Source organism: Ursus arctos, unplaced genomic scaffold (genome assembly GCF_023065955.2).
Source record: "Ursus arctos isolate Adak ecotype North America unplaced genomic scaffold, UrsArc2.0 scaffold_19, whole genome shotgun sequence".
Classification (NCBI taxonomy): domain Eukaryota; kingdom Metazoa; phylum Chordata; class Mammalia; order Carnivora; family Ursidae; genus Ursus; species Ursus arctos.
The window spans coordinates 1,741,575-1,769,231 of NW_026622863.1; the positions used below are offsets into that span (position 1 = coordinate 1,741,575).

General features: G+C 48.8%; 1 protein-coding gene across 10 annotated transcripts in view; it reads right to left on the reverse strand.

The window, feature by feature from the left end:
* BANP (BTG3 associated nuclear protein) overlaps positions 1–27,657 on the reverse strand; it is a 129,940-nt gene that overhangs the window by 90,217 nt on the left and 12,066 nt on the right. For 5 of the 10 annotated variants that reach the window (XM_057314076.1, XM_057314077.1, XM_057314078.1 and 2 more), the window contains exons 2-4: positions 12,796–12,952; positions 8,417–8,508; positions 7,094–7,293 (exon numbers count right to left, since the gene is read on the reverse strand). In XM_057314076.1, the coding sequence (XP_057170059.1) occupies positions 7,094–7,293; positions 8,417–8,508; positions 12,796–12,952 (449 nt within the window). The remainder of the gene's footprint in view (positions 1–7,093; positions 7,294–8,416; positions 8,509–12,795; positions 12,953–27,657) is intronic. The other 5 variants (XM_026494625.4, XM_057314079.1, XM_026494628.4 and 2 more) reach the window with 2 other exon arrangements.

Sequence of the window (27,657 nt, forward strand, 5' to 3'; positions counted from 1 at the left end):
GGTGTCTGTGTGTCAGAGGACAAAGGAGCCACCTGACATCACTCCCAGCGGCCAAAGCAGGAATATCTGCGCAACAAAATACAAGAGGACTGGATTCTAAAATGAAGTATACAATACCTATTACGAGTCCACACTGATGAGTGACTGACTGAATCAGCAACGGGGGAGGAGACAAGTGTCCCGTGCAGAAGGGCAGCAGGACACCCGGGAGGTGGAGCATGACTCCCCACTCTGGGCTCAGTGAGGCCCTTCCCCGAGCACAGGATGGAAGGGGCAGGGGATGGAACTGCCAGGGGAGAAATCTGACCGACGTGACCTCAGCCCCGTGACCCAAGGCAACACGGACAGAGATAATAAGTCCAGCCACGGCACACACGCCCTTGATAAGATGGAATGAAAGTGGCACTTCACCTCTGAGGTCTGCCTCTCAAAATCCCACAATCCCAGTCTAATCATGAGAAAAGCATCAGACAAATCCCAACTGAGGGACATTCTACAAACACCTGACCAGCACTCCTCAAAAAGTTGTAGAAACAAGGAAAGTCTGTGAGACTATCAGGGACCAGAGGAGCCTGCGGACACATAGCAACTCAGCATTCTGTGGGCCTCCAGACGACACGAGGACACGTGTTTATGGGAGGAGATTCTAGAATGTAGATGAAAAAAATCCCTTGAGAATACAAATTACACTGACTCAAGAAGTCCCACACTTATAAATAAGGAAACTGAATTCATAATCCACTGGCAAATTAGATCAAGTATTTAGGGAAAAAAATGAAACTAGTCCTATAGAAACATTTTCAGGAGCGCCTGGGTGGTTCAGTCGACTCCTAGTTTCAGCTCAAGTCGTGACCTCAGGGTCGGTCTCCTCACTGGGCGTGGAGCCTGCTTGGGATTCTCTCTTCCCGCTCCCTCTGCCCCTCCCACCACCGCTGGCAACAAAGACAGTTCAAGAAAGAAAACAACAGACCAACGTCCCCTGTGAAGAGAGATGCAAAAACCTGTAACCACATATTAGCGAATCAATCCACAAATACACAGAAAGGGTAATACACTATAATCAGGCTGATTGTGACAGAAATGAGTGTAACTCACTGGAACAGCACAATCAAGAAAAACCACACGATAGTCTCAAGGAGGTGCAAAATTCAATGCCGACTCACGATAAAAAAAGTCCCATGAAATCAGGAATAGTATTTCTTCAACCTGATAAAGGGCAAAAGATTTACAGCTAACACCACACACTTCATGGTGAGACACTGGATGCTTTCACTCAGAGATCAGAAATAAGGTTAAAATACAAAAAGGACACACTGAAATGGGAAAGCCTAGCCACCAAAGCAAACTAAGAAATGGTAGAGAAATTTGATGAGAAATAAAACGCTCTTTATGTAAAAAAAAAAAAAAAAAAAAAACACATACACTTCACTTTCTTTTAAATTCTACACAAAAGCTACTAAAACAAGTGAATTTAGAAATAATGCAGGATAAAGATCAATAAACAAAAATCTACTCTACGCCTACACACTACCAATGACCAACTGGAAATTGGAATCTCAAACACGATACCATTAACAACGGCATCTAAAAATATGGCGTAGAGAAAAATTTAACAGAACAGGAGAAAGAGCTGCACACTGAGAACTAGAAATTAAAGACTTGCATAAGGGAGAAGACCCCATGGTGTTAAGATGGCAGTTCTCTCCAAATGGATCCACAGATCCCAACCAACCAGCTGAGAGAGTTATTCCACCACGAGAGAAGTACTCCAAATTATAAGAACGGGCACGATCTATTCAAGCGCTCGGCTACATGTTTTTTATCTGCTTTGGTTATCAGACCGTATCTGAGTCATCAGATTACGATCAAGGTTCCCGAAATCCTAGGTGCATAAGCCGTATGTTGTCCTTGGCTAGCATTCAGCCCACCTGGACAGAGCACCATGATTCGGTCACTGCGAGGGGGCAGCTGTGCGAGGTAGTGTACATCAGTCACCAAGAGAAACCCTACGTCTACACAAGTGGAAACATCGCAAACTCAAAATTCCTAAACAAGTCCCTCATGGCTGAGAAAAAACCATTTCTTCACGATTCCAACAGCCCTATCTTGAGTTTGTCACATTCGAAAGCCCACGAAATGCTACACTCCTGACTGAAAGGTCAACGGCCCGGAGTGGCGCCGCTCCAAACACCGACCAGAGCCCGCCAGAACGCTGGTGCTCCAAGGCCGGAAAAAGAGATGCTCAGAGGGGACTCTCTCTACCAAGAAGCCCCAGGGCTCAACGAACAGCCTTCCCACAAGTATCCATCCACACTTACAACAAAAGGCCCTGCGGGAAACAAAACAAAGACGCTGCAACCACTAGTAGAGGGAACTTCATCTGTTGACCAAGTACTTCAGTTCTCTATGGATAAATGATCAGCTTCAAGAATAAAACAGTTTTCCTCCCCCATATGTCTTCTATGACATAGCTCTCTGAAGGAAAAGATGATTTTGAAAAGACATCACTTTTATGTCTGAGTCTTATGAGGAGGCCACTGATTTACCACAACTGTTTTAAAATTGTAGAAACACACTAAAGCTCTCAAAAAAAAAGGTTTTAAGTTTTTAAAATAAAAATCTGTTGTAGGGCAATTATATCTCAATAAAAATCATTTGTGCAAAAAAAATGAAAACATACGGCTCTTAAAAGTAAGAAACACAAGCATTTTTCTAATTAGTCAGTACATTCCATTAATGAAAACACACAAACACCCCGGTCTGAGCTGCTCTCTGACTCGCCCAGGAGCCTGGCCTCCAGACCCCGCCACGCAGGCAGGTCCTCTGTCCCCAGATCCGGGCACTGCTCTGCTCGGGCGCAGTCCTGCCAGCCGCCAGCCGGTGGCACTCCACCGTGTCCGGCTCCTGCGCCCTCTTCGAAGAGCTCTGTGTCTGTCTTCAAAGAAGTGCCACAGAGGGATTTCTGTGCTGATCTATGTAAATGTCCTGTCTGTCCACCTGACACCTCCAGTCCGCGTTACCCAACAGAGGCCCCTGGAAGGAGAGCCTGCGGTGCAGGGACCGCCGCTGCTCATCCCAGGGCGCCCGGCCGCCTGTCACTGCCACTGCCACTGCCACGGTGGGAAAGCAGCGTCACAGGTACAGCCTCAAGTCGCTACACCCAGAATCAAAACTCAGCAAACCTGAATTTACGGTGCACTTCCAAGGAAGAGAAGCAGCTACTGGCAGCAATCCCAGCCCATCCTCCTCTTACCCAAGGAGAACACCGTCACGGGACGAAACCCCTCCAAAGACCCGAGCAAACGTTATTATTACAATGATTAAACATTAGCATCGCAGGTTAAGATTTTCTTTCTTCCACCACTTTTTCTTGAATTTATTTAGGAAATCTCATTCAGGTGTAGAATCTGAAAAATTTAGATCCCACGTGCCTGCTGAGTTTGGCGGCCCTCAGCTGCCTTCCGCGCTCCGGGGCACAGAGAGAACGAGTACAGAGCTCTCTGGGCTGAGAGCCTGGGCCCATCTGGGCCGGCTGTCATTAGACATAACCAACAGGTGAGGGACTCTCAGGAGCACAGAGGGGCTGAGCTCTGCTCCGTGGGCTCGCGGCTGGCTCTGGGCCACACACAGCCTCTCCAAATGGAAAGGCGAGTGGTTTCAGGGAACGGCTTCTCACCTACCACCCAGAATCCTCATTAACTGAAAAGACCTTTACGGTGCCTCCATCTGTCTGGCCCAGTTACACTCAGACTTCCCCACAAATCAACAACAAAAAAGCAAATGGGCCTAAGGAATCTTAAGTTCTTTTTACAAGCATATGGTTTGCATATAAAATAATCCAGAACTTATATACTTCTAACTTTTATCTTAAATACCTGAGGCCCAAAATAAACAACTGGTAAAAGTTAAGTTGCTGCTCAGAATGTTAACCAATTTTTAATTTGTTTTGGAGACTTTCCCTTTTCTGTGTTCTACTCACTGCCCACACTTCACACATACAATTTTCAGTTACTTATGTGTTTACAAATTAGTAACTTTCTAATCAAACTATACGTTTTTTTCACTGATATACCGGGATTAAATTCTTATCCTTTACTTTACTGCAAAATTTTGTTAGTGGTTTTCAACTGTTGTCTTACTTCTTTAAAAACCATTTGTACAGGGATGCATGAGTGGCTCAGTCAGTTCTGCCTTTGGCCGGGGTCCTGGGATGGAGCCCCACATCGGACTCTCTGCTCAGCAGGGAGTCTGCTTCTCCCTCTGCCTCCACTGCTCCCCGCTTGTGCGCTCTCGCGTGCGCTCTCTCTCTCTGACAAATAAATAAGATCTTTAAAATCATCTGTATACATACTCTTTAAAACCATGCTCAGGAGAGAATAAACGACCACCCCTTTTATTACTCTTCCGTCAGTTTCTGTACATAATAGTTCTACTAACAATATTAACAAACTCTGTGCTGAGACCCAGTAAATGCATTCTATAACGGCTTGATTTTATGCCACCAGTACAATTCCTTAAAGCCAGAAAACCTAACTGATTTGGATGGACTAGGCAGACATCTGAGTCAGTATCAGGAAACTTTCCTTTCACACCACCACTTGTTAATACACATGGAGAAAACCATGGCAGGTCTAAACCAGCAGCGGGAAGCATGGGGGGATTTCTGCCCAGGGAAGTGCTGATGGGGTCTCCCCACTAGCCCTGCAATCATGAAAACGCTGAAAAGAGCCAGAAATGCTGGGAGCTTCCTGCAGCCTAGCAATGCCTTTATCCAAGCAGCCACTCTGTCATCAGACAACCCAAAACCTGGAGGAAAGTGGCGCAGCGGTCTGGGGGCACAAGTCCAGAAGAAGCGGCACCACCCTCTTCTCCACCTGCCAGCTTCATTGTTACAACGGTGGGAGATTCCAACGGAGCCCTAAGGCAGGCCTAGGTCACCTTCGTCTTGTCCCGGTTTTCAAGATGAGGACAGTTAATACAACTACGTGACCTGGCCCAGGGAGCCCGGCAACCTGTGGCATGCAGAGGCCTGTGCTCCTAAGAATACGCCCTGCTCTGGACACAGAAGGAGTCCCCAAACCAGCTGCTCACAAGGTACACTCTTCAGGCCTTGAACTGGTGCTGCTGACCCCACCGGGACCGTCCCAAGTAATCAACTGTGGGATCCGAATGGATATTCCCCCGACTCACGAAGATCAGCTCTTCCAAACACAGGTCAGAAAGACAGACTAAGGAGGGCCATGCTCCGCACAGGCCAGCGTCTGACTTATCGACTGGAAGCAGCATGTCCTTCTCTCCCGTCTTACTCCTCAAAGCAGCAGTTCCCGATGGAGGCTCCAAGGGGTGGGGTGAGGGGGGCTTTGAAATGCAGTGGGATATACTGGGTCATCATACTCACGAGACACCACTGGAACCTAGTGGGTAGGGCCAAGAAGACTAAGACATCTCCAGTATGTGAGACAGTCTCATCGAACAAAAAGTCTTCCTGCGCCAACTTCAAATGTCCCAAGCACTCACTCATATGAGGAAAAACATGATTCTAACAACTTTCTGAGCCTAAAATCTTACTCTACGTTTATACACAAAATGTTTTTGGATTGTTTTACTATAACAAATCTCCCAGGAATTCAACTATTGTTCAAGTCTAGAAAAAACTACACTTTGCTTTTTTTTGAAACTTCATCAAGAATTGCCCGTTATTTTGTAAGATTCCATGACCGACTGGTATGTGAGTTCCCAGTGTGTGTGGACTAGTGCCACAGCCCTCCCAGTCAGCAGGACTCGACGTACGAGGCTTGTGCGTCTGGCCTGCTCACTGCCTCGTTATGTATTTCACCCAACCATTTACAAGCTGAAACACACATTGTATTATTATACCTTCTACACTTTTATTTCTCCTCAAGTTACAATTAAGACATTATACTCATTTTTCCATTATAAACTATATTTTCTAAACATTACATTTTAGGGTAAGAAGGCATCACAGAAAAATTATTCTGAACCAAAGGTGCTGGTTCTGATAGGGCTGAGTGTCCCTGCCTGCAAAGAGCACGCTCAACCAATGTCTGCTGGGAGCAAAGACAGGCTGGGTCTACCAGGACACACGCAGGACAGGGCAAGAGGCCTGTCTCAGAGCAACAGCACGGACCACCCCCCTTCCCTCAGGGACGGAGATCCAGCATGAGGCCACGCAGCGTTGCCAACACACGAGGACACTCCGGAGGCCCTGGAGGCACTGTTATTACACCCACACAGCTGGGGTCGTCCTCAGCCGCCCCAGACAAGCCAGAACAGGGGCCACCTACAACGTGAAGCCTGTTTGAGCAACCCCAAACCACACCAGGAACCCTTCCTCAATCCCACATTCCCCTGAAGAAGCCCACAAGCCCCTCCTGTGGCTCCTGTGTCTGGGGCATATGGACAGGGCAGAGCCCAGCAGACACGGGCACCAAGGCCCTCAGCAAACAGGCCTCACGCTCTCATCAACTACAAAGACAATCCTGCCACTGCACTAACTGGAGCCAGCTGTGGGAAAAGGTAAAGATGCCAATGCTGGGGGACACTGACGCCAGAGCGTGAGCTCCAGCTCATCTCAGGAGTGCCAGCGTCTCACAGGGCACCGAGGACGAGCATACGTGACCAGCCCAAACACTTGAGACACCTTCCCCGTCTAAGTAAACCCTTCGTCAAGTTTCAACTCAAACAGTACATAAACTACCACACACATTGCTAACATTAGACTATATATTTTTTAAAAAGCACAATAAAAACTACTGATATGAAGGGAAAATCAGGGATACTCAAGTAAAATTGATAAACACTACCTATCTGCACACGGGCCAGACAGAACAGAGAAAAAAGAAAGAAATGCACATCTTCAGAGACCTGCTGGCTCAGTTCCAGAGAGAAGATGCATCCGTATGGCTCTGTCCCACAGAAACCGTGGGAATGACCTCAAGGCGCTCAGGCTGGGTGTCACGTGTGAGGTTTGCGGCTAACTAAACTCGAGCCACCGAGCCGTGTGCAAGGCGACTCAAGCAGCCAGGCCAGGGAGCCTGGGGAGCAGGCAGCCCGCCCTCCGCTGGGTTCTTACCATCGCACTTTGTTGCACGTCTGGGTCGCGCCGAGAGGGGAGCCTGCCACCATGGGGACTTGGATGGGGCTGTGCTGCTTGTTGGTGACCAGGTCCAGTTTTTCTTCTAACGATTTGCAAGTAGCCTCCAGAGCTTGCAGCTTGGCTTCAATGCTATCCAACCGTAAGCAGATTGTCTGGTTAATGGAGTACAGGAATGACTGCAAGTGGAAAAAAGAAACAGCTCAGAAGGGATGCCGTGACTGCAGGGGACAGCTACAAGGACCCCGCTCACGATTTCCTACTTCCAACTGCATCTATTCCAATAGAATGGGTCCTGCACCTGGGCTCCTTTGTTTCCGCCGGAAGCATGTGCAGAGACCAGGCCAAGCGTTCCCACGTAAGCTGGGGTCTCTGCAGCGCGCTGTCCCCATATGAGCCCAGTCCACAGAAGAAAGCAGCAGCAGTGTGCAGGGTACTGCTCTGGGCACCAGTCAGGCACACACACAAGCTGGCCAGTCCATCCAGCTGGAGAGGCAGCATACCCAGGCCTCCGCGGCCACACGCTTGTGCACGGCAAGCCTGCCACCCAGTGGCCGGCATGGCGCCTCCGGCTGCAGCGCTGTGGGGCTTCGGTCCCCAGTCCTGGCCTCCTCCCCAAAGGCTGTGGGCCCTGCAGTGAGCCCACCCTCGGCCAGAAGAGCCGCTCGCTTCCCGCAACACCCCCCCCCCCGGGGCGGAGCCATTGCCGCACACCCGCACCTGCGCCCATGAGCACCCTGCGCTGGTGCCCGCAGCCAACCGCGGCCAGGCAACGCTTAGCGACCAGGAATTTGCCTGTCCTCCCCTCTCCCACCCTTGACTTGGGGCGGGGGGCGGAGCGGGCAAGGGGTGCGGAGACCAGGGAACAGGGAGCGGGCTGCACGGTACCGTGTAGCCCACCGAGCTTCTCAAGAACCAACGAGCGTGTCTAATGGCCAGGCCCGCCGTGTGGGGCAGCCACGCAGTGCTCACAGCGGCCCCCCTTCTGAGAGGACTCCTCACCACGCAGCTGAGGCGCAGGGAAGGCCGCCTCCTCCGCGAGGACCGCACTGGACAGCAGCGCGCGAGGGACCGGCAGCGCATGGCGCAAGCGCGCGGGGCGCCGCGGCCACAGCGGAAAGGCGGGGAGAGCCCGGCTCTGGGCGCCCAGTGCCACTACGGAGCTCTGGCTGCAGGGAGCAGCTAGTGAGGCCGTGTGGGGAGCCCCTCCTGGGCAGGCGGACCGCCCCCTGTGGGGCCCAAGGAGCGGTGCAGGGGTGCAGGCCCCTGGCAGGACAGCAGGACGCACAGGGAGGCGCTCACCTTGATGGAGGGGTCCTGGCAGTTGATCTCTAGGCGCTGGCGCTTCAGGGCTGGCTCCTCGTCATCCGCCACCACATGGTTCTCCAGCACGACTGTAAACCGACGCAGACACAGCAGGCGTGAGCATCGCGGCCCCTGCTGCCCACCCAGGGGCGGGAACGGCGTCTGTCCTAGCTCTGACAAACCCGAGAACCCACACGCCGGAGCCGCACGCCGCTCCCCAAGGGCTCGGTGCAGCTCCCCCACGTGACTTCCAGCTTCAGCAAATCCAAGAACAGTAAGGAGTTCTCTCAGGTTAAAGGCCTGTCAGTTGTACCTCATTCGGAAATCAAACCCCTATGTGCATATGCCGCCTTCCCACACGCAGACACGACCGGTCACACTGAGAGCCTCCCTGCCCAAGGTACTGCTGCGCCCAGCACCTGCAGCGGGGACCAGCGACTCCGCCCACAGTCCGCACCGACCCCCTTCCCTCCATCCCAAGTGCACTACAAACACGACACTAAAGCTACACATACAAACACCAGAACTGTCTGCAATCCCATGATCTCCTCAACCACACTTCTCTCCATCCCTGAGCCTTGGCCCCAGACCTAATCAACTTGCAATGGTACACAGAATTATGGATTCAGCATTTGTCTTCACGTCATACCATGAAGACCTTTCCATTTCACTGCAGTATTTTCCCTTGACCTCTCCTTGCCCGGAGTCACCCATATTCCCTGCCCAGTGTATTTCTCCTCCTTCCTGCATGGCCACATGTGGACACAGACCTATTACAGAGATGCCCTCCTGCTCCGTGGCTGTAACTTCCTTTCTAATGGTCAAGCACTTCGGGGATCTATTCTACAGAACGAGTGCTGGCACGTGAGAACACACAGGAGCGCATGTAGGACACAAACAGGACACTAGTGTGTACGTGTGCACACAGAAGCACATGCTGTAGCACTTGGGAGAGTAAACAAGAGCGCACACACATTTTGGGGTACCATCTACAAGTGCACCCCACACTCCAGTCAAGCAGGACGGACTCACTGTGACAGGCATCCTCGTCCGCCTTGTTCGGACAGCGCTCCTCCCTCCAACCCCCCAGCACCACCCACCACCCAACTACTTCCACTCAGGGAAACTGAGCCACCTTCCCTGCAGCCCCATGCAGCATGCAACTCAAACCAGCTCACACCGTGATCCCGGCTGGGGCACAGTGCCTCTCCCCGGAGTAGAGACCTCCCCCACCCCCTTCACACAAAGCCGGCCACAGGCTTGGACAAAGCACATACTGCCGGCCTGTGAGTCCTCATCTGCTACAGGAGGGCTGCCCTGTACAGGAGGGCTCACCCCCACCAAAGCATGCCACTCGGACAGAGAGTGTAGACAGGCTCCAAGTCACATCTCAATTTTGATCTTTTAAGTGTCAATGCCTTTAAGCCTGTACGTACTGGATGACTCACTGAGAAACCAAAATTTAGTGACAAATAGTCCTATGGCTCAAACACAAACCTTTTCTGGGTCCTAGGCAAGAGCTGTAAACTGATTTCCCAGAGGTAAATTATCCAAAGCTGTACCTTGCAGAAACCAGACAAGGGCCAACCATAACAAGAAGGATCCCGCTTACCAAAGGGCTTCGCATCGTACCGTACCCTGTGGATCCTGCGCGGCAGGGAATGCCTCAACCACCTCCACGGAAATGTGTGGCAATGAATTCTCATTGAATTAAGTAAAAAAAGGAAAAATCCATGCCTACAAGTGTTTGTGGTTAGCAAAACACAGGTTCTCAAAACCTTAGTTTATTTACCCCCACTGGAAACTGGTGAACTGTACCAGGACTGGAAGACAGAGAGATCATGGCCATCATTAGTCTAATCCTTTTCACTTGCTGCATAGGAAACAAGTCCAGTGAGGTTAAGTGACTTGTCCAGGGCCATGCAGCTAGTTCCTGTAACTAGAGAAAAGATGACCCGCGGCAGCAAGAAGTACCTCGAGGCTTTAAGCAAAGGGCAGGAAAGCAGCCACATAAAAGGAGGTGCGCCCACGGCCGACGACAGAGGTGAACACGCCGGCGTTCCAGCAGCGACTTGCTATGGGCTGGGCAGCTGTCCTTTGCTACATTTGCACACGGTGCCTGCACTGCTTTGTATAATTTTGCACACGTTACTTTTAGAATTAGATGAAAGAACTCAATGTTCATGTTAAAGCCCTGACAATCAACTGGAGCTCAGGCCTGATGACCGCTGCAGTTATGTCCATGCCAGACAGCTTACGTGAGTGTGGCCATACGGGGAGGACGCGCAGGCGCAGGGAAACCTAAGCACCTTTGTTTTCAGTGGGAATCAGAAGAAAGTAGAAGGATGCCCACGCCGGTAAGCAGCTGTATGGCTAGGATCATTTCTCCCATCCGCTTAACTACTTCTAAATTTTACCAAGTTTGTATTTAAGAGATGAAGGAAAAAACCACTTCAATCCCAAGGCCACTCTGGAGGCAAATGCGTGTGTGCACCATGGGATGTGCAGGGTGTGTGCGAGTTCCTCTGGACCAGAGACCGGAAGCTGTCTGTGTTCGAAGGCCTCAGGGGGCCATGCACAAACCAGAGTTCCCAGTTACTTCAGGAACAGAGACTGGACAAAACCAAGGTTAGACACGGTTTCTCTGGGGCGCCTGGGTGGCACAGCAGTTAAGCGCCTGCCTTCGGCTCAGGGCGTGATCCCGGCGTTATGGGATCTGGCCCCACATCAGGCTCCTCCGTTATGAGCCTGCTTCTTCCTCTCCCACTCCCCCTGCTTGTGCTCCCTCTCTCGCTGGCTGTCTCTATCTCTGTCGAATAAATAAATAAAATCTTAAAAAAAAAAAAAAAGAAAGAAACGGTTTCTCTAAGCCTTCTTTGAACTATAATCTACAGAGAAACAATTTATTTGGGAAGTAAACTAGAACTTTAATAGTTCTGAAAAGGTTTAAAATTTATGTAACTGGAACATTTTTCTTTTATAACATCGCAGTGTGTGTTTTCTAAGGAAATGGTCGTTCACCTACCAAAATATGAAGTTACTTTTTAAATCTTTATGGGCAGTGATAGTGTTTCTGACGTTTTTTTCTTTTAGCTCAGTGGCGTCTAAGGTGTGGTGCTAACAAGGCCCAGGCTGCAAATTGTCACTGCAAACAAACCGGCCGGCTTTCAGAGAGCAGACTCTGGCCACACGGCCGCACTCACACGGCCTACCTGACCAGCTCTTGCTCTCACCAGCCAACAGGGGACAGTGGTTCTTATAAATAAAACAGGCAAAATAAGAGAAAAAGCACAGCACCCCGAAAAGAGTGCCTCTATTTCTTTGTGACTGGCCATTTAATTCTAAAATCGCTTACAGTGCTGTCCCTTCCAGAGCACAACCAAGTTCTAAATGAAGTTTTTTTCTTTTTTTTAATGAAGTTTTTCAATTAACATATCCAATGGATCATAAAAGACAGACATGACTGTACTTTCTTATGAGATTTCTGAAAATTCTCTTTTCTGTGGGGGAAAAAAAAGTCAGCATTTCAATTCTACTATTCCAAAAATAATAACCAGGCAAGTAAAACACTCAGTGATTCTGCTGTGTGAGCCTCTCACTTCAAACTTTAAAAAAGGGAAGAAAGGAAAAGAAAAGAAATTTACGAAGAAATCTTCTAAAGAAATCTTCTAAAATAAATGTGCAAAGCTTTTTCATAGACGAAATTCTTAAAACTTAGGGTTTCTTTTACAAAGGGTCTTCTCAAAACAAATATTTAAAGTTTCAAAGTAGGCGTGTGCTTTTAGCATCATTAAGAAAAATTACCCGCCCTAAAAGTACAGAAGGAAAGTACAAAAGTACAGAAGTTCTCACAGTCACTGAAAGAGTAACTTAATAAACACTTTGGGGAAATCTGTCAGTGTGTTATCAAAATTTAGAACATACACAGAAATTCCACTTCTGGAAACTTACCCTACAAAAATATTTGCCAAGAGACCCAAGCAAGGCTCTTTACTGCAGGGTGTACGTAAAAGGAAAGCAGTGCAGACAAGGTAAAGGACGTCTAGAGGGAAAAGGCCCGTCAGTCAGGGTACCTGAGGCAGACTGGTACACACCAGCAAAACAACTGCAGTAATGGATTTTAAAAAGAGGAAGTTGAGAGGAGGAAAGTTGTGGAACCCCAAGTGTCCCAGGACCGCTGCGGGTGGGGGAGGTGGGGGGAGCAGAGACTGGGTGCTGGGGGCTGCCCCTTGGGATGGACAGATGCGGGACTGAGGTTTCCACTCTCCGTGATAAGCACACACATCACTTTTTCTCTTGCTTCACTTTTTAAAGAAAAGAGAATTTGTGCAAGTACATCTGGATTTCTGGAGAAGAGAGAATAAGAATCTACCTACTGTCCCGCAGCGCCGTACCTGGGTGACCAGGACTCAGGTCCTCCACGGCAATCTGCACCACATCCGCCAGATCCTGTTCTGACATCATCCAGAGGGAGAGGAGAGTGGCCGGTGAGTGGGCAGGAACCAAACCCACGCGGGACTGGGTCTGTGCCACCTACAAAACCGAGACAGACAGGGACAGGGAGATCACAATCGGGACCTGCGACATGAGGGAAACGACTAAGCGTGTGTGTCCCAGAGCACGTCGGGTGCTGTGCCGTGTTTAATACAGGGTTCTCCTCGCTTCAGGACACCGCAGGGCCGCGTTCTCTGAGAAGTGAGCAGCAGTTCACCAACGCTGCTCACGGCCTCCTTCCTTAACCATTAGACCAGCCCCCACCTGACAGCCTCCCGCTTCCCCGGTCCACTCCCCACACCATCTCCACAGTCAGCTTCCTGTAATGGCCTGGCCGTGCCGTCCCCAAGCCAGGAGTCTCAGTGGTCGCCTGCCTCCCGCAGAACTATCCTGCCCCTCCTGCCATACGCACTGCACCCTGGGAACTACTGGAGAACTATCACACGCCTGCTGCTGGTCTCCACCGATAACATGCGGCCCACCTCCTGGATTTTCCCTGAATGGACCCTTCTGCCCCTCAAGGCTGTTCCCACATTCCCCTTTCCGCTACACAAACTGTACTCCCGCTAAGGGCCTCTGTTTTGCTGTCCTCTGGCTTCCAGAGCAGACCCAAACCACAGCACCACCCCACTTCCGTGGCCTTGAGAGCACTGTCCTGTCCATGTGCCCTCTGGGGCAGGGGTTTGAGCTGTCATCCCTGAGCCAAAACCATCTCTGTAACAGTCAGGTCCTTTCTTCTTGCTCCTGAAACACTTTGATCAGGCCAAGAAGGACCCTCTCTTCCAAAACAAAAACGACGTCACATTATGCCAGATACGGTCTATCAGCACCCAGATCTAACCACACTACTTAAAAATGGGATGTCCTGGAGAACTCTGGAATCCATGTCACCATCATGTTTTCACTATTACACTTTATGTTTTAATTATTTGTAGATAAATGTTTTTAAAATAAATTATTTCTTGCTCTTCCTCCAACTAGACTACATGCTCTTTGGGGGCAGGAAGCACGCCCTCAACTCTCTGGTACAGTTCCTGTCACCAGGAAGTCTCTCAGTCCCGAGTCACCGCTCCCATGGGGCAGGAGGAGTCCAATCAAAATTTCAGATCACCTGGTTTCAACTAGGGGTCTAAAGACATCTCTGTTTTTAATGAGTAAGTTCCAACAGGCATAAGGTTAAATTTGCAGGTGTCACACATGTCCCTATAGCCTATAAATAACATGGTTCCTCGTCTCTTTCATCCCGATTTAAATTCTACAAAACTTCTTAGAGACAAAATTTGTAAAGGGAAGAACCAAGCTCTTGTCTTAAATCTTCCTTTAGAGAGTATGGGTAACATTTTTACATAAACGCATGATCAAATGTAAGATCAGAAAGTCATTTTTATTCCCCGTTAACACACCTGACACAACACTGAATGAGGTGCCCAAGCACCAACTGTCCTCAACAAAGGGAAGACTGATGACACAATATGCGGGGGAGGGAGGCCTCGTAGGCACCACGACAGAACCCAGTAGGAGTTCTGTAGGAAGATGGTGATGACAAAGGTTTTTAATCTCCACCTATCACCCCATAAAAACACGCGCGCAGCTAGGATAGCAAGACCAACATCCAGGTCAACGTCCATAACAAGATTGAGTGATGAGGTGTTCCTGAGGAGCCCCAAAATACCAGCACGTGGGGACAAACCATTGACAGCTACAAGGGCACCCCGGTGGAAGCAGGTCCGAAGCAGAGACAATGGCAGACAACCACAGTGGGTTTGCTGGAGCATGCAGAAGGCCTACAACAGTCCGGGCCGCAGGCATTCCCAGAGCTATCTAACTCTCCAAAGCTCCGTTCTAGGCCAAATACACTAAAAAGAAATGACTGGGATTAGAATACCAAAGGTAGAGGACAGGGAAGATAGAGACAGAGGAAAATGAAAATCTGATTAAAGGTGGGAGAGAAAGGGGCCCCTGGCTGGCTCAGTTGGTAGAACATCAGACTCTTGATCTCAGTGTTATGAGTTCAAGCCCACGTGGAACACAGACGTACTTTAAAAAAAAAAAAATGGGGAGTCGGGGAGAAAAACAGAGCCAGGAGAGCTCAGAAAATAAACTGCTGCATCTTTTAAAACTTTCTAAAATCAACAGAATATAGGGCCCTAGAACACTGAAATTAGAAAAAACTATTCTAAACCATGCCTCCCTTCTAAATATTCAGAAAAATTAATTCCACATGAAAATGAACAACAGAAAATACTGAAGTCTGATCTCATGCAAAGATAATATATTTTAAAAGAGAACAAGGAGAAAAAAATGCCACCACAGACCATGACAGCATGCTTGAAAACATGCCCTTAAAAGAGACGAAAACCTACCCTGAAGTCGTGACGGACGCAGTTGAGGGGAAGCCTAAGCCAGCATCACAAAGTGCAGTGTGCAGTGACGGAACTCAGGAGAGCTCAGAGAGGAACGCAACTAGAAGCCCAAGAGCAGTAAACACGGGAAACTGCGCCTAAGAAACAAAATGAGAAAAGAGAGGAAAATTTTAAGAATGAGAAAGATGAAGGAAAAGAGTTCAAGAGAGAGGAGCACAGATGGTGGGCAAAGAAGGCCCAGTGGACGTGGAGAGGGAGGCTCTGAAGAGGAAAACCACAGCAAAGCCCAAGGAAATGGAGCGCCCAGAAGTGTGAGTCAAGACAACTCTCCAGAAAGGAGAAAGTCTGAAACTGCTTACGAAAAAGACACACCACACACCTAGAGGGGGGTGGAAAACAGACACCTGATCCCAAGACACATTCTAACAAAAATATTATTGAAAGAAAAAAGAGAAATTCCTTTACACATCCAGGCAAAAAGACCAGGTGACTTAAAATGGGGGGGAAATAGATGATCAAACCACAACAGAAAAAAAATAGATTAATGAATCTAAGATACTCAAAGAAAGAAACATGAGCCAAGAATTTTATATCCAGACCAAATGACTTTCAAGTGTAAAGGCAGCAAACATTTATCAACACCTAGTACTCAGAGGAGGATATTCCCATAAGCCCTTTCTGAAAAAACTGCGAGAAAACAAACTTCAGAAAACCAAAATCAGTTGAAGAGACAACGTAAGAACTGGTCAGTGGTGAGCATTCTATATTTACAAGCAGAACTAAGTGAAGAATATAAAGGAAAAGCACTGCACACAACGGCTATATGCTCTTTGATATACATATAATTTACCTTAAAATGGGGAGAAAAATTGGAAGACTGTAACCAAACAAATGCCAACAACTGTCTGTGATCGCGATGACTGGGAGCATCGGAATTCCCTTCTGAGAATGTTCTGTGTGCAGTGAGGACTTCCGGGATACTCCAACTCTATCATTCTTCGTGTCCTTGAGAACCAGGACAAGAGCACCCGCAGGTCAGATGAACACCCCGGGGCTGTGGATGGGGTAGCAAGTGCGAACTCGAGCGTGCCGTGTGTCTGTATGCACACCCTAACTGACTCTCTCCAGCAAAAGGTGAAGAAACAGCGGTCGGCCTAGTAGCAGTGTGCGTCCCTAGAGCCCACACTGGGATGCTGAGGTAACACCTCCCAGCAAAGGAAATCAGGGCTTCCTGGAGAAACTGCTGACCCGAGAACGGAGACAGGAATGTGCAGAAGGAGCCTGGAACACCTTGCCGTGCCAGAGGTAAGGGAGCTATGACAGACATTAGGGCTGCATCAAATGGACTCATGGCCAACAGGAAGAAGCCCCTCGGCCAAAGATAGAGAAAAAAAAAAACAAAAAAAACTGACAATCAACAAGAGTAACTATGTCGATGGACGTAAAATAATATTTTTAAGTTCATACCATGATACCAACAACAAAAAAAATCACCTTCAGAAAGTGCTAGGGAACTAAATCTTTAATTTTTTAAAAATGGTAATAAAAAGAAAGAATCGAACACTTACCCTGCCTTTCTACCTAATCTGTACCAGCCCACGATAAGAAGCATGTGTGTATGAAGTACTACCACAAAGAAACGACGAAGGAATGGTTTTGCAATCCCAGTGAATTCAGAAAGCAGTACTTGAGCTGCTAACGTCCCAAAGAAACCAAACAGGATTCTCCCCATGTGATGAAGAGCACACCACCACCCAGGAGGTAGGCCTGCTGCCACCAAAACTGTGCCAAACACACAAAGCTACCTCTAGAATTCTATTACGACCAACGCACAGGACACACAGGCATCGGGCAGCACGCGGCAGGGCACCACAGAAACGCATGCAGCAAAGCAGAACACAGATGTGGGAACTCGGGGTGGGTACCCAGGGGACCCCTATAAATTAAAGGAGAGAACAACAAAGTGGATAGAACTACAATTTTCTAAATTTGCAGTATATTTAGTAAGGATTTTTCAAGACAAAACTCAAACAAACCTGAAAACAGTATTTGCTACACATACACCAGAGAGCTAATTTCCTTCTTTCACAGCAATAGATGTAAGACCAATAAACCTGATAAAAAATGAGCATACAAAATGAAAGTGAATTCACAGAAAAAAGAAGTCACAAGGCTTTTAAACATGAGAAGAATTCAACCCCTCGTGTAATTTTTTTAAACTGCAAATTTAAAATGAGACACCATCTTGCACCCGTCAGACTGGCAACCATCAGTCACTGTGTGTGCTGGAAGCGTCTGGAGCGGGCTCTCCGGGGTGTCTGGTGGGAGTGCAGACCAGTATGACTCCGTGGAGAGCAGGAGGCAAGAGCGATCAGAACGCTGCTGCCACGGCCCCGACCCTGCACACGCCCTTCAGGAACCCTTCCAGCACCCAGATCCACATATATGTGCAAAGATCTACAAGCCCAAAAACACAAAACAACGAAGGTGTTGCTTTAGAAGCAAAAGAATGGATGCAGTCCACGCGTACATCGACAGGGGATTTCCACCAGACACTCAGCCACACAGTGGGACACACCAAACAGCCGTGTGAAAGAACAGGGCGGATCTCTCTAAGAACAGCTCCCGGGATGCACAGCTCTGTGAATATAAATGGGGCAGAAAGTGTATACCACGCTTCTTTGTTGTTGTTTTTTAAGAAATACGCTAAATATGCATAGATTATTCCTGGGACATAAGAAGGACAGGAAATTATTTTTCCCTGTTTACCCTTTTATAATATTTGCATTTTAATCCTGTACAGTTATCCTTTTCTTTTTTTTTTTTTTTTTTAAGATTTTATTTATTTATCTGACAGAGAGAGACAGCCAGCGAGAGAGGGAACACAAGCAGGGGGAGTGGGAGAGGAAGAAGCAGGCTCCCAGCAGAGGAGCCTGATGCAGGGTCCAATCCCAGGACTCCGGGATCACGCCCTGAGCCGAAGGCAGACACTTAACGACTGAGCCACCCGGGCACCCCAGTTATCCCCTTTTCAGAAATAAAAAGCACTTTTTAAAAATGGTCAACTAGGGCCACCTGGGTGGCTCAGTTAAGCGTCCAACTCTTGATCTCGGCTCAGGTCTTGATCGCACGGTCGTGAGTTCAAGCCCCCAGTGGGGCTCTGCACTAAGTGTGAAGCCTACTTAATAAAAAGAAGAAAACAAAATCGGTCATCTAAACATATAGGCATAAACCGCCGAGGAACATCTCCACTCCAGCCTCAATCGCAGAGTAGCGTTTTCCGAAATCTGGTGTGTGTGCCCATCCCTGGGAGGGCGGCCGCAGCAGCTGCTCCGAGATCCAGCGGGCAGAGCGGACGCGGGTAGATGCACGAGGGCCTGTCAGGTCTTAGGAAAGAGGTGCCGTGCTACCCCTGTGTCCTCTGAAGATGACCTCTAAGTACAGATTAACCGGGGGTCAGTCTGAAGATGACAGCTACTCATGCCATGAACTCAGTCCTCTTTTGCCCAAACTGAGAATCTGAGCACAGATTATGAAAGGGTGCAGTGAACTGCTGAATGAAGGCCGTAGACCTCAATGAGATACCACCACCCAACCAACCTTCGAATTAGTGGATTTAAAACGTTTTCAGGTCACAGACTGCTTTCAAAATTTAAAAAAAAAACCAACAACAACAAAAAAACCTATGAAACCTTTTCCAGGAAAAAAGCACAGAGAGACAAAATTCTGCCAAGTTCCACAAACACCAACAGTGGCTGCCTATCTCAGTAGCTGTTCTCTTGACGCTCAGTGTAAAAGCCCCAATTTACTGGGACACATGGCCACCAGGCCGACTGCCCCCCGCAGCCGCTCCTGCAGCATGCTGTAGCCAAGGGTCCAATTCTCACCGACGGGGTGTCAGTGTAGACGGGGCGCATGGCAGCTTCCGGGACACCTCATGACACAGCAGCTGGCATGTTGCCACGGCCCTCCTCCCTGCCTTCCAGCTGCCAGACTCCAGGGATGAGGATGGGGCAGAAAGAACTAGAGGAGCGGAGCAAAGACCAAGATGGGAGCTGCCACCTGTTCCCTGACTACCAGCCCCAGACTTCCCTTATCAGAAGAGAAAAGGACAAAGTACCTGCTCTCAAACAGCATATTCTGGAACCTACCGCCTGCTGCCGGCTTGACCCAAGTGTGGCGCCCTGACACCCACTCATGACGGCCCGGGTCACAGGTTCCAGCTAAATAGGGGCCTCTCATCGAGGCCCAATGGAAAGTTTTCAAACGTCCAGTTCAAGCTTTTTCCTGGTCTCTCAAAGTTCTGCTAGTGGCTTAAGAAAATACTCCAAGCTCACCATAAAATCCTCAATCTTGAGCTCTTCCAAACGAGGACGCCACACGCTATCCAAGTTGTTTACTCAAGATGGTTCTGTTGCCAGGATAGAGTCATTTAAAATTCTGCTAACAGTGAAGGTTTGAATAGGAAAAAACTAGGGCAACAAGCCCAAGAAAACTGGAGCAGAGTGGTACATGCGGTTGCCATTTTGGCAAATTAAACTGACCATTTCTCAGAAGTCCTGGAGATAATCCAGCCTTAATATAATAAAGCAGCTGGGCTGAGATTAATGTTCAATAATGTCTCTGACAGCAACGACTAGCTGGACCCTGGCACGCCTGTGAAGAGAGCATCTTCCCTGGTGCACAGGAAAACCAGAACCCAGCAACCAACATCAACAGCCCAAGCGCTTGATCTCAGGGGGATGGCCGATAAATGACAGCACTCCACACTGTACAACACGACACACATTAATGTGAATGAGGCTGGTTTAATGATCTGAACCCAAATGGAAAGATCTCTGGAATATAATACTAACAGAAAGGAATGGAAAAGGAAACTGTAGAACAACGAGTGTATGATCCCAATCTCGTTTTCTAATAACTGCACGTATGTGCAGTCACATGTCCGTGAGCGTGTGTCAAGGCACACAAGAGGGTCTGGAGTGATCACGGTGAACTTCTGGTCCCCAGGAGGAAGGGAGGACACAGACAACACAGACAACGTTCCTCCTTGATCCCTCCCCAGTGCTGAGTTTTCTGTAAGCACATATTATTATCACTGTGAAATTGTTTCTCTAAATCCAGTAAGTATTTAGACAAGGCCAACCACATCGAATCCTGACAAACACCGGGCAACCGTCTTAGCCCTGCCTTCAACCCGCCTCAGCCTGCACGGAGCAAATCCACACACCCTGCTATGGAAGTGCCACTGCCCTGGATGCACCCTTCCTCCCGCCGCTTCCACACCCCAGCCCCTCCCTCCGAGGCTCAGGGGCCATCCTGCTCCCTCCTCCCCCACCAGCGCTTCCCCCTGTGGCTGCAATGGGCGCTCCCTGTGGGCTCACTTCTGCTGACACACACACCATCCCCTCTTCACAGCCCCTCAACATCAGCTCTGGGTCATTCCCAACCAAAGTCACGCTACCTCCCCAGCTGCCCTCCATCTCCATTGCTCTGCTTCCCTTCAGAGCAAAACTCCCCAGAGAGCTGCCTGGACTTGCTGCCTCCATTCCCTCTAGAACCTAGCCCAATCACACACTCTTCCACCCACCAGACCGCCAGGGGGGTCCCGTGCTCACCTGCACTGGCTCACTCCCACGTCCTCCACCCGCCTTGCTTCCCTTCCCTCTATGGGGGTCCTCATATCTCCCTGACGTGGCCGAATGCCTGGGCTCGCTGCAGGACCCCTTCTTAGTTGTACTGCAACACCATCTAGGCACTGGTGACGCAGGCTCACCCGTCCACTCAGACCTCTCCCATGAACTCCAGATCCACGCAGCAAACAGCCTCCTGGACACCCTCCCTGGGTGCCTGGTCTCAATTTCAACACACTCAAACCGTACTCGTTACCCACCCCACCACCACCCAGACTTTCCATGTCGAAACCTTCAGTCCTTGGTCCTTGTCCCTCTTACATCCAATCTGTGGGCCAGTCTCTCCCTTCACACACTTTGGCCTCATCTTCTCACACCTGGATTTGTGCGCTAGCCTCTGCATGGTCTCCCTGCTCGTCTTTGCCCCATAATTATTCCCAATACCTAGTTAAAAAGCCACTTGGATCATGTGAAAACACATGTCAGGCTGTGTCCCTCATCCGTTCAAAGCCCATCAAAGGCTTCTTGCTAACTCATGCGCTTCCTGGCGCTCTGAAGCCAGCGATGTACCAGCCAGCACCTTCCACCACCCCTCAGGCTCTCCCTGCTGCTCCCTACTGGACCCGTCCAAGGCAGCCTCCCCGCTCCGCAGGCACATGCTCAGCTCAGAGCCTTGGCACTCCAACATTCACCATCTTCCCAGAGACACTGAATCACACCCATTCCAAACCCACCAGCACCCACCTGCCTCCCTGTACCCCTTTCCTGCTTTATCACAAAGTACTGACAGCCTCACTCACCACATACACTACTCATTTTGTTTAGCACCTGTCTCCCTCCTAGAAGACAAGCTCCACCAGGGCAGGAATGTCCATCACTTTGCTCTCTGCCCAGCACCAGGCCTGGCACACACTGAGGCACGAGGAGCACATGCACAGTAAGGCTAGTGGAAGAACCCACTGCGGGCTTACACACCAACGCAGAACTAGCACGGTCAGCATTCCTACTCGAGAACCATGCTGTAAAGTCTTGAAAGTACTGTGTCTATGTTTTGATTTCAGTAAGGACTGGACTATAACGAAGTCACGAGTCTGTTTGGTTTACGACTGCGAACTTCATGTGAATGGCGCGTTCGGTGGTGAACAATGAAAACGTAACAAGCTTCTCATCAGTTTTCAGCAACAGAAACTAGCAGCTGCTTATCAGCTGAAATACAGAACTGCAAATTTATGTTTCATTTTGCTAATTTTTAAATATTTTGGATACCCATAAAATAAAACCACAAGGCCATTACAACAGGAATAAAAGAAAAGCTACGGCAACTGAGCGTACGACTTTGCTTGAGCAGTAAAGGCTAAAAAATGAAATGCTACGGACTATCAGCTCTCGTTCTGAAAAAGGCAGCAAGAAAAAATAACCAAACAAAGCCTCCCTGTGTTGACATGGGGATTTTCTGTCACTGCAAGAACAACGTCACGTGGTTCGTCTCATTAGGGATGTCACACGTACGGGATTTTCATTCCGATCAGTGTTATTAGGGGAGAAAATCTTCGTAGAGCTGCTTCTTCTATTAGCCCTTGAACAAAGCCTTGATGGCGAATCTGACTGGGATGAGGTTACTTGCACATCACCTCCCAGGACAGAGACCTGACTCCGCGCTACTACAATCATTCACCGGCCATCAGATACACACAGCATGGCCAGCTAAAGATACAGGCACAGGGAAAAGCCAGGCACGCCCCTTCATTGAGAGGGCCTTGAAGTCTAGTGCTAGTCTCACTTCACATTATACCTGACAGTCGCAAACCGAAGGTACGACTGTGAGGGTCAGGAGCGCCCCTGCACGAGCCCAAGAGAGTCTCGGGGTGCCACTACCGAGGACAGACGCTTGGAATGTGCGGGAAACCTCCAAGAAACTTAAAGATCATTCCATTTAGTCAAATCCTTTTGGATGTAAGTATAGTAATGACATAATTAAAAGCCAGTATGCAATAAGCAAAGAAATCAATATTCATTAAACTAAGGTATGTGAAAAAGACTCAGCGTGCTTATCGTTTTCTCCAAAATCAGTGTAGGGTTGGGGGAGCGGGGTATACAAAGGACAACCTGGGGAGGAAAGGCAACATTATGACCATAAATGTCTGGTCAGGAACCAGGAAATTGGGAAGCAGGAAATCCTTCTTCCTATGGTTTCCACCTCTTCCCAGGAAAACCCAGCCACACCGTTCCCTGGTTAACACAGCCCCCCCAACCCCCAAACGTGTTTACATTTAAAATTAGAACAAGAAGGCCAAGGGGGCTGTAGATAGTAGGTCCCTCCCATTACGGTTAATATGCTTGATTAAATTTGCCACTTTTACTCATCTTTTCCAAAAAGTACACACCTTCTCAAATACCAACCACGATGCAGGAAAGAGAAGCAGCTGGATTTAAGCTGGTCCCACAGCACCCACCACCCTAGCGCACACACGTACCAGGCTCAGGACCCCCTTTACCACCTTGAAGTTAGTGAGGCCCCCAAAGAGCTTCTGCTTGGAGGGGTGTGTCTATCAGCAGTTACCATACTTGAAACTGGAACAGAAAATGCTGGAATATTTCTTTATTCATTTAAAAATTATAGAAATCAACAAAAAATAAATAATCAAGATTACATGTTAACATACAAAACATGTTTTATGAAAAATAACTACAGTTTCCAAAACAACAGCAGCAAAATCTTAGCAAGAAGAGGAGCACAGCTTTGCACTTTCACAAATCTCTTTAATGTCAGACTTAATGGAAAGTAACTGGATTTCCAGATCTGTGTCAGCTTTCAATCTCGCACTTGGAACGATGCTGGCTGACACAGAAGATGAAAACCCACCCTCACACAGAAGTGCTACTGGGACAATATTTCACCAGCCTTTTCAGGTTAGCTGTGCGTATCCTCTGTTGATACGATGCCAAAACTCAAAAGGTTTTGTTGCAGTGTGGAATCTAAAACCCTATCAGTGAACTGTTTACTTTATTACTTTAGAATCTGTCAGTCTGTCTTGCACTTCCAATGGGTCTTCTACCGAAGCGCAACTTTGTAACATTATGCATCGATCACTTGGAAAATACTGGTTCACTGAGCTCTACGGGCTTCCCAAACGTAGTTTATTACGTATTATCAATAGCGTTACATTCATTAATATTAACACTGATATCAGAAACATCTTTAAGCATCGACAAGCTGTCAGGATCTCAATGGCATAGACACACTTTCTGAAATTCCAATTTCACTTGAAAGCTCAAATTTGATCACCGGCAACAGTGCTCGTCGCTTCCCTTGAAGTGATAGGCTAACTCTGTTCATTTAGTAAGAAATAGCCATAGTTTGTCCATTGTTCTTTCATGTTGGTCCAAGAAAAAACACGGCTAGCTCAGGGAGCCACTTAAGTGCAGAAGGGCTTGGCTTCGAGGCAACGCTCCAACTCCGAGAGGCAGCGCGAGCACTTTCCACAGACTTCCCGTTTGTCACAGTATTAAAAAGTATTAGAAAGAGGTATTAAAAAGAGTATTAAAAAGAGGTGTACTCGAGGGCTGAGACTCGATGAAATGAACTTCGACCGCTTCGCCAGGGACATTCTTAGGTGGAAATGGCTTTTTTTTAATTGCATGGCAGCAAAGACTCTAAGGACCCACCTGCAGCCCGGGGCCTTGGCCTCAGCTGCGCCCAGGCGGCGGCAGCGTCTCCACAACAACCCCACACCATCGGCGCAAGGGCCAGCACACACAGAAGGCAAGGGACCTCTTAGGCTTGTCAGAAAAACAGACCTCCCAGGCCCCCTGGCAAGTTCTCAAGGACACCCATGGGGTTCCTCGCACCCCACCTTGACAACCGCTACTTTCAGGTATTACATCTCCAGAAAGAAAGCCTAAGAACCGTGTAGGACTTACAGTAAATTAAAATACAAACCATAACTGCAATCACAAGCAACGTTCACTTGATTTGCCACCTGCCAAGAGAGACGTGCGTGCACGAGAGAAGCCTGCACATAGAAATGTCCGTGTTGACCATTACAGCCCATGTTTTAACCATCAGTTGTTCGCACTGTGAAGTATTTACTCCGACAACGTGAACAACTCTCTCTGCCGAAGATGCGGGACTACGAGAACGTGCACCTGACTGCAGACTTAAACGTCTCAGCCTTATTTCTTAGTCAGAGGAGGAATTTTAGTAAGTCTCTGCGACTCTTTCACACTATATTAAGTGATCTTCTTACATTCATTCATACGTTCTTCAAAAAATAACCACTGGGCACTGCACTCAACAGACGCTACCTGTCTTCTGCCCTTAAGACGCTGACTTAGCACAAGTGACAGCTGGGATCCACCTGGGATCTACCCCTTAGCTAGAGCTAAGAACAGGCCCAGCTAGGGGTACACAGACTGAGGCAGCGACCCCAGCCCTGCTGGAGATCTGGGGAGAGGCAAGAACAAAGGTGTTAGAGGTGCAGGTCTGCGGGTCAGGACCCTTGAAAAGCCCACAGCATAAAACTGGCAGAGGCGGGCTCTCAACGAACCAAGCCTAAGGCGACCTGCCCGATGCCGCAAGGTCCCGGCGGGGGGTGGGGGTCATCAGCCATAAACGAATTTCAGGGGACATTTAAATATGGACAGTATCTTCACTGACACCAAACATTATTCTTCTTTTAGGTATGGTTATGTGAAAGAATGTTCTTGCTCTCAGGACATGAGGACTCAAGCATTTAGTGTTGAAATATGGTGATCTCTGCAACTTACTTTGAAAAGCAGAAAAAAAAATACAGGTTACCAAAAATTACCAAAATGTGTAATTCTCGCAATATTTCAAACTTTTTCATTATTACCTGTGCTGATCTGTGATCAGTGATTATGATTCACTGAAGGCACAGATGATGATTAGCATTTTTTAGCAATGAAGTATTTTCTAAATAAGGCATGTGCGTTGTTTTTCAGACATAATGCTACTGCACACGTCGTCAACTACAGCACAGTGTAAACATTTATATGCACTGGGAAACCATGAGACGCACATGACTCACTTTATTGTAATACTCACTTTGCTGCAGAGGTCTGGAACCAAACCCACAGGATCTCCCAGCTGTGCCTGTACACATGGATAAAGCAACGCCCCCAAATACTAGCCCTCTGTGAATCTAGAAGGAGGACACACACCTGCCAACTCCCTGCTCTCTTCCAGAAACTTCACTAGATGAAAGGTAGGAGAAGCGGCAGAGAACCACTGAGCCCGTAGACCCTGCTCGTGCTGACGAGCCCAGCAGTGGCTGGGGCGCTCCCTGTCGGCGGCCGCTGCCCCACACTCTAGAGCTGTGCGCTGCTGACAGTGGCGGAAACCGTGCGGGTTCTCGAGAACACCACATACTACTCTACAACGTATCTGATAAAAGCCCTTAAAATGAGGAAATGTTTAGAAAAAACAAAAATAATAAAACCTTCCAATCCACTATGCTGCCCCCCAGCTACCATCACATCCCTCCTGTGCCAAACTTCTAAACCATGTTCCAGAACTCTCACCCATGCCCATCCACAATGTCTCTTCCCTCTCCCTCTGAATCCCAAACAATATGGTTTCCAAACTCACTGTCAGACCGGAGCTTTTCTCCAAGGGAGCAGACAAGAGCCCTGTATCGATTACTGGCTGCCTCTGGGCACCACCCCTTCCATGTCTTCCTCCCTGTCCCGGTACCTCTGCCCTCCCGCGAAATCTACCCCACTTCCGCTGCAGAGCACATTCATCCACCTGCTTCCAACTGACCCACACGCTGCAGGGCGCTGGTGAGACCCCTTCCCAGCTGCCAGGAAACAACACCCGGGATGCTGGAAGGATGGATGGAAGGCATGGGCTCCCAGAGCGGCCAGCAGGCTCTCATGTCAATGATGGGGAGTAATCCCCATCCCTTCCAAATCTACGTCTCCCACGTTGCCCTCTCAGCCCGTATTTCAAACACACTATGGCCGGTGACAATAAAATCCACTCCAACACTTCCAAAGCTGAACTCTTCCTGTGCCAACACTAACCTTTCCGCAAGAAAGCTGCTCAAGGAGATACCACCCATCTCCCAACCTCTCCCACAAAGAACCTGCAGACTTTTTTGAACTCCCTTGCTGTTACCCTTAAGTATCCAACCATCATCAGACCCTAGGGCTTCTTCACGCTTGCTGATTCTGACCTGACTTCCTTCCTTCCTCCTCCTCCTCCTCTCTCCCACTGCACCTGGCCTGCTGGGTGAACCGGCCTCTCACGGAGTCGCTGCCTCCAACCCCTCTGACGTACAGCGCCATCTCCCTGACACACTCTGAACTTGGGTCCACTGACCTGGCAGGCTGAGCGTCCCCTTGGTCCCTCCCAAAGCCACACACGGCTGAGGTGGGAAGCCAAGGCTCTCTCATCCACCCTGGAGATAATCTCCAGAGTAACATTCTCCCGAAGAAGGCTCATCCTCTCAGAGCCCAGCTCAAGCTCCTTCCTTGGCCCTGCTCTACTGACCCTGTAGATGGAAACTCCTCCACCCAGGGTCCAGCCTTTCCCACTCTGGCTCTGCCCTGTCTGCCTCTACATGACTCCCTTGTATTTACCCACCCAACAAATGCATTCGAAGCCACATGCAGCCCTCCACCTGCTTTTGCACAGCCCATGAGCCAAATCAAAAGAATACTATTTTGTGACATGAAATTATATGAAATTCAATTTCAGTGTCTATAAATAAAGTTTTATTGGAAG